The 7,218-nt window shown below is 36.9% G+C and overlaps 1 protein-coding gene across 1 annotated transcript; it reads right to left on the reverse strand.

The window, feature by feature from the left end:
- Window positions 1-225: 225 nt before the first annotated feature.
- LOC103010136 (ubiquitin-fold modifier 1) lies at window positions 226-1,367 on the reverse strand. Its single transcript, XM_028168146.2, has one exon. It carries the CDS (start codon window positions 1,326-1,328, stop codon window positions 1,071-1,073), a length of 258 nt encoding a protein of 85 aa, XP_028023947.1. The 5' UTR covers window positions 1,329-1,367; the 3' UTR covers window positions 226-1,070.
- Window positions 1,368-7,218: the final 5,851 nt, after the last annotated feature.

Raw genomic sequence — 7,218 nt, forward strand, 5'->3', positions numbered from 1 at the left:
CTCACGGGCCTAGTTGCTCCGCAGCATGTGGGATCTTCCCAGACCAGGGCTCGAACCCGTGTCCCCTGCATTGGCAGGCAGATTCTCAACCACTGCGCCACCAGGGAAGCCCTCTTTCCTTCTTACTAGAAGCCTGGTCATCTGGGCTTCCCCATCTTCCTTTCCTAGCTTCTTATTCACTCCAGTAACTAATCTTAACACTTCCTTAAATGTTGGGTATTCAGTAAGTAGAATTAGTGAGCATTTCAATTAGCATTTCCTTGAGCTCTGTTGTGAATGTCAGATCCTCTTTACAACAATACTTTCTCCCTGAACACTATTTAGAAATATTATCCTCAAAAAGATGGTTTCTTGAGGATTCCTGTTTTAAAGGTTTTTTTTAAAAAAGAGATCAATAAAGGAATGCATAATTCAGCAGCTGATGCTTCTACTTTAATCTCAAACTCTTTGGCGTGGGATACCAATGTTACACGTAATGGGCTAGATCGAAAATTCATTTTTTGGATCTTTGATTTTTAAATTAAAATTTATAAGAACTCCAGAAGTCTGAAACTTCAAAACAAGCTAAATGATAAAAAGATAGTTATTCATTGATGTGATCCTTTATCATAAACGATATATAATGAAGAATTCAACTATTTTTGTGTCTGCACGTCAGATGCTATCAAGCAAACTACCACGTACGGATTGAAAATCTTTTTACATTTTTAACTCAAAGACAAACAGGAAGATTCAGTAAACTTTAATTTTCCAAATGTTCTCAGAAAGAATGATCAGAAGTATCCTCCAGTTATAAGACACAGCTGGATAATCCATTTACCCCCAATGAACTACCTGTGTGTGCTGTGAGGTAGTAATGTGATCTTCCGTGGTGATGACACCCTCAACGCAGGAGCCGCCCCTCTTCATGTGAAGAGCGTGAATAACAAGAAGGGACAGACAGTCACCTTTCATTACTTCATCAACTATTGGTGTCTTCATAGGATTTCGAATGCCTGATTCCAATTTTACAACAATAACAATACCAATATTTATTCTGGAAGGGGATTTTATGTTCCAAGCAGCAGATATTAACAACTTCCGACACGATCTCTAGGAATTATTCGCAGTTCTGAACCGTGCTTTAGAAAAACATTTCCAGCAGTCTGTGCAGGATTTATTCCTATTCCATCATTGGTAATAATTGCACTTGTTGCTGCAGGAACTTTAAATTCTTCTGCTGCAAACTTTAAGACTGCTGTAAAAGGTGTACTTTCAGGAACACTGAGTACTTTGTACGGCAGCCGCGGGTCCGACGTCAGTGTGATCTTAAAGGAAACCTTCGACATGGTGCAGCCGGTCTGGACACAAACCGCACGCCAACTCCGTCCAGCCTATATTATCCTTTTTTAATGTGAGTCATTTATGCTTTTGTCCCATAAAGCTTTAGTATATTGGCCTTTCTTACTATTATATATAATGAGTTGTTTGTAATTACTGAAGAATATTTAATCTTTGCCACATGCGTTGTGTTTTTTCGTCTAATTATATCTGTTTTTAAAATGATTTAAAAACTTGGGAGGGAGAGAGAGATAAATTAGGAGTTTGGGATTAACATATACACACTACTGTACATAAAATAGGTAAACAACAGGGACCTACTGTATAGCACAGGGAACTATACTCAATATCTTGTAATAACTTACAATGGAAAAGAATCTGAAAAAGTATATATATATATGTGTATAACTGAATCACTTTGCTGTACACTTGAAACTAATATGACATTGTAAATAAACTATATTTCAATTAAAAAAAGACCCAAAATTCTGTAAAATATATGATAGACATTTATTCCTTATTTATTACTAAATAACTTTTTAAAATATTCAGACTTCAATGAAAGAAATGTAAAATAAGCATTTCAAGATTTCTAGCCTAGGTATCATTCTAGGAAAGGGTAGCCCAACCCAATTATATGAAAATATGTTTTAATATTTTATTTTGCTGTATTATTTTAGCCTTTACATGTAAATCTTTGATATAGCCAGAAAAAATATTATGTATGGTATGTCATAATCATCCAAGTTTAAAACAGCTTTAAAAATATGCATGCATATCCACATCAATATCTATGGTATTCCGAAAAAAAGTTTGATTTCAACAAATTTTGTTAGTAACTAATATGATGATAATTTAGTTTTCCTCCTTTCAATCTTATACAACTAGTAATTTTACTAAGAGATTGTCAAATATAGAAATAACTTAGTCTTAGATTAAACTCTTTTTTGCCAAAGTCTATTATTATTCAGTGAACTCCTGAGTTTGAATTTGCAATATTTTTACACAGAAATTTGCATTCTTAGTCCTAAGTGATATCTGCCGATGATTTCTGTTTCTAGCTCATTATTAGAGCTGCCACTGTGTCATGGAAGTAAAGGAGTCCACGTCCCAAAGCAAGAGGATTGATAGGCATTGAGAGCAAAGTGGACCAGGCCCTGGTTCTCTTGCTCTTTTATTCAGAGCTGTTCTTCACATCAAATATGTGGATGGATAAGATAAACTTCTAAGTGGAATACAATGGTGTACCTACTTATATAATGTAAATAAAATGTAACACGTATCGTCATGGGAGTAAAGGATCAGTGTGGTGTGAATTTGTCAGGGTCTGTGGAAGAAAGGCAGGTGTATACTGAGAGTTCCTATGAAAAGTAAGGATTACTGACTCTCAGTGCTCTATGAGGGGACCACAGATATACACATCTACCATTCACACATCAACACAACCGGTAAACCAAGATTTAAACTAGGTCTTCTGATACCAGTTGGGGTTTTCTTTCTACTACATTAATTAGTTTTGCTACTTCTGCCAATATTCATGGTGAAATGTGTGTCTGTATAGCAATGGGCATTGTTAGTGCATATATGACGAAGGTGGAGTATGGGTGACAAAGAACTACACTTTTCCATAAGAGAGTTAAAGAAGTGTTAGAAGCCAGAGAGTTTCAAAATTTAAGGATAACTTTAAACTTCATTTTTATTCTTCTGGTATTCTTCCTAAATATATAAGAAGAAATCTAGAAACATAAACTGCATTATATTTTTAATCTATGGGTAACCGTTTAAATCTAACCATTAGATACCATCCCCAAGCATCCAAGAGAGGCCTTCCAAAGCCTATAATTAGTATTTAATGTTTAATGTGTAAGGATCACACAATTGTCCTAGGATAAAGGCAAAGTTGCGGCTTTCATTTTGATATCACGCTCAAAAAGTCCTTCCCTCCATCAGCTCACTTCCCTGGCATTCAGAATCTTCTAATGGGTGCTGCATTTCTATATATTTAATGGCAAGACAGGTTCCTCCCATTTTGGCTGCGGGGACATTTTTTGATTCCGCTTCACAGTACTTGTATGGCAGCAAGTAATTGCTTTCTTCCAGTAATGCTATAAAGTTTGCAATGGTTCTCCTAATTGCACAATTAGGCACGCTCAAGTTGGCAGTTTATTTCTTGACATACACTTACCCCAAACTACCACAGCAAACTGTAGAGGAAAATACCCATTTAGCTTTGGGTCTGGAAATTCAACTGCCGAATGCCAAGGCTCTTATGCCAAGACATTCAGCCAATCCCAAGCTCAGTTTGGCTTTTCATCCTGGTCTGGGGAGGGGTATGAAATGCACCCAATGTATTTATAGGCTGGACTGATTTACTATTGAAAAATTTCCATAATGTAGTCTTTAAAGTGATATAAAAAATAAAAAGTGAAAGGGATTTTTGTCCTCTGGAATTCCCTAAGTCAATGGAAATATTCATATGGTACTGTTGACTGCTGTTCTGCCATGATTAAAAATAAATGCGTATCAAAAAGTAACAAATTAGCAAATATCACTAGGGAGATACTTATCTGGAGCCTCTCATCACAGAGTTATTGTTCTTCTTGAGTCAAAGATGTCGCACTTACCCTTCATTTTTGGCCTTACTGATCACACAGCCTTCAGCTTCAACTAAAACCAGGCTTTGACTAAAATAACAGTGACATTACCTGTAATGCTGGAATTAAAAGACATTTTTTTCACTGAAAATATTCTGTACCAGGCCATGGCAATTATTATTATGTTTATTTTACCCTTGAGAAAAATGTAACCAAATTAACCTAAGTAATGTCTTGGAAATTACTTATATCTGAGTACTGCTTTGTTCCGGATATTCTTTGCAGCCTTCGATAACTTCTTCCATTCATAGCTGGGTTGAGACTGACTTCGAAGAAAAGTCAAATTTCAATCTTGCACACCGAATCCAAAACCATATTGAAAACAAATGTGACCATTTGCTAGAATAACAACTTGGTATTATTTTTTCCATATGCATTTTCCTCTCTAATTTTCCCCAATTCCTCTATCCCTAAAGCCTGGCATTCTCCATGTTTGACTTTATTAAGCGTATAAAGAGACGGCCTCAGCTTTGTGAAATGACAATTTAGAACGTTGCACAGGTGGCTGAGGAGACGCCAGAAACATAACAACATAGGGCTGGTCTAAGAATTAGGAGGATTGACTTCTGTGGGGTGAAAGCCTGCATGAAGTACCATTATTTTTCTTTCAGAAAGCATATTGAAGCATATGTGAGATGTAAAAATAATTTCTTTCCCTCCGATCAGTTTGCATATCAGCAGAGATGACTGTAAAATTATGAAGAGGGCATTTTTGCATTGATGCCAAATCTCCAGTACTGATCTTCCAACACCCATAATTGTTTTTCTCAGAGCCCTATTCTGCAAGCCACCTGACCCAAAGTTCTACAGAAATGTGCTTGTCCTCACGTGGCTTTGAATCTTATGTGAGGTGTAGACTAATCTTGCAAACATGTTTGCTGACCCTGCAGGGATGTGTGTTTAATAATAAGTCACTTCTAATGTCTGTGAAAATCCTTCAAAAGCCAAGGGAGTGAACACTGAGTAATCCATATAAAGCAGGCTTCATTAGCCTGTGGTTACAAAATAATGTCACTTTTACCTTTTCTGAATGACCTCATTTTTGTCATTAGGGCTTCACTTTCAAAAAGACTAGAAATTAGGGTTTTCCAGAGTGTCTTGCAATTGTTTTTAGGATGTTCCTCACTTCCTCCCACAAATTAATCCATCAGCTGAAATCCACCCTGGCATCCAGTCTATTCTTCTTCATTTCCTGACTCACTTGGTCCACTAACTGTTCAAGAATGTGCATACTAGAGGTACCAATACACATGCTTCCACCAAGACTTGTCCTAAGCCTGGCAAAACATATTTGATTCCATGCAAATGTTATCGAGCAAGGGCTCACTGCCTGACACACCTAAGAGTCAATACCATGGCACTGGCTTTTGAGAAAAGAAATAGCTTTATTGTGAGGTCAGTTGGCAAGGAGACAGGAGGCAGGACTCAATTCTGTCTCCTCGATTCAGGGTTTGGGGTGAAATTTAAGGGGTTAGGGGAATTTCAAACTTGGAAGCTGATTGGCTAGTCTCAAATTAGTCCATATAAGCTATTCCTTGTTCTGGAAGCCAGATTTTCCTTATTGAAGAACTCCTCGCTACATAAAGGGTTCCTGTGGCAACATTTCTATTCTTTGAGTTTCCTAGAGTAAAGATTCCTGGCTCTAGTTTCCTCCTGGAGACATGGGTTCCCATCTTGCACATGTGCAGGGCTGTCTCTGTAAAATAACTCAAGGTTTGATTAATCAATCAATGAATGTAAGGAGGCAAAACCGGTTTAAGCCGGTCCATGTCTTACATGCTGTTTCACAAAGCTAGAGAAAAGAGCTTCCTCTTCAACTCTGGGCTACCCATAACTTGAAGCAGGTCACATCCTCTGCAAAGTTTTTCAAAATCTCTCTTAAACAGCTGTATAAATGCTGACTCCCAACTCCTAAGACTAGACAGCCAATGAAAAATATTTTAGCATAAACATAATATTGAATGAAAATATACTATTTTATTACATGAAAATCACTCAAATCAAGATTTCATATGCTTATGTTAATGTATTTCTATTACTTATATAAAAAGTATGAAGTGTCCAGAAGTAGAAACAAAAACTCATGAGATTGGAGCCCTTCAGGAAGTGAAAGAGGAGAATGCATCTGAGGGTTACAGACAAAGAGCACAAGTACTTTATCTTTAATGCTTTATATCTTTAAGCAACATCAGTAGTGGCTCCTTGTAATTAATATGCCCAAATGCTAAGGGGAGTTCATTTGAATTTTGTTTTCAAGAAAGCAGTATGGCTTAGCGGTCTCTGAAGATGAGGTGCCTGGGGTTCAATGTTACCTTGAACCTTCAGTAGCTGCGTGACTTTGAATTAGGTACCTAGCATCCCTGAGCCTAATGTGTAAAATGGAGACCATAATAGTACCTACTTCATAGAAACGATGAACCCATCAACCATATGTGTTAAAAATGTGAGCAAAGGACAAATCTCTCCTGTACTGAAATGCCTTTTAGGTATTGGTAACATAGTTTTCTTGTGGAATTCACAAATCAGTGAAGTTCTCTTTTAAGAGAATGTAGTGGGTTTTAGCTACATATGCTTCTGTGCTTTGAAGATGAAATATGTGAGTTGAAATTCAGCTGTTCATGCTGTCATAATCAGAGAGAAACTCTAAAGTATTGCTAGAGAGATATTTCTTGAGGTTTTCCAGTCCTAACAGGAATCAGGAGATGCTACAAATATAATGAACATGTCATTCTTATGAATTTTTCTTTTTAATCATGCTCATTCAAGAGCACGTGTTCATGTTTTTTATGTGTGTGACCTGACTCCAAATGCTGAACGACTAGGTTTTATCTTGTGCCACCAAGCTCACCCACCTGCTCTTTGTATTCTCATTAAAGTGAACATATAGTCACAAAAGGATGGTCTATTTGGGAGCACAGCTTATGATCTCATGCTACAGAAATTAGGTGGAACAAAAAATGGAATGAATAACTGATACGTGTAAAAATGTAGATAAGTCTCAAAAACACAGTGCTGAGCATGACAATATAGAAATGACATTGTAATCTGCAGTGACAGAAAGCAGATCAGTGGCTGCCCAGGACGTGGGTGTGGAGTGGGGTTTGACTGGGAAGGGGACCAAGAAAACTTTTGGGGGGTAATGGAAATGTTCTATATCTTGATTGTGATGATAATTACACAACTGTATATATTTGTCAAAACTCATCAAAATGTACACTTAAAATGAGACCATTTTCTTTTTTTT

The sequence above is a fragment of the Balaenoptera acutorostrata genome, chromosome 3 (assembly GCF_949987535.1).
Source record: "Balaenoptera acutorostrata chromosome 3, mBalAcu1.1, whole genome shotgun sequence".
Classification (NCBI taxonomy): domain Eukaryota; kingdom Metazoa; phylum Chordata; class Mammalia; order Artiodactyla; family Balaenopteridae; genus Balaenoptera; species Balaenoptera acutorostrata.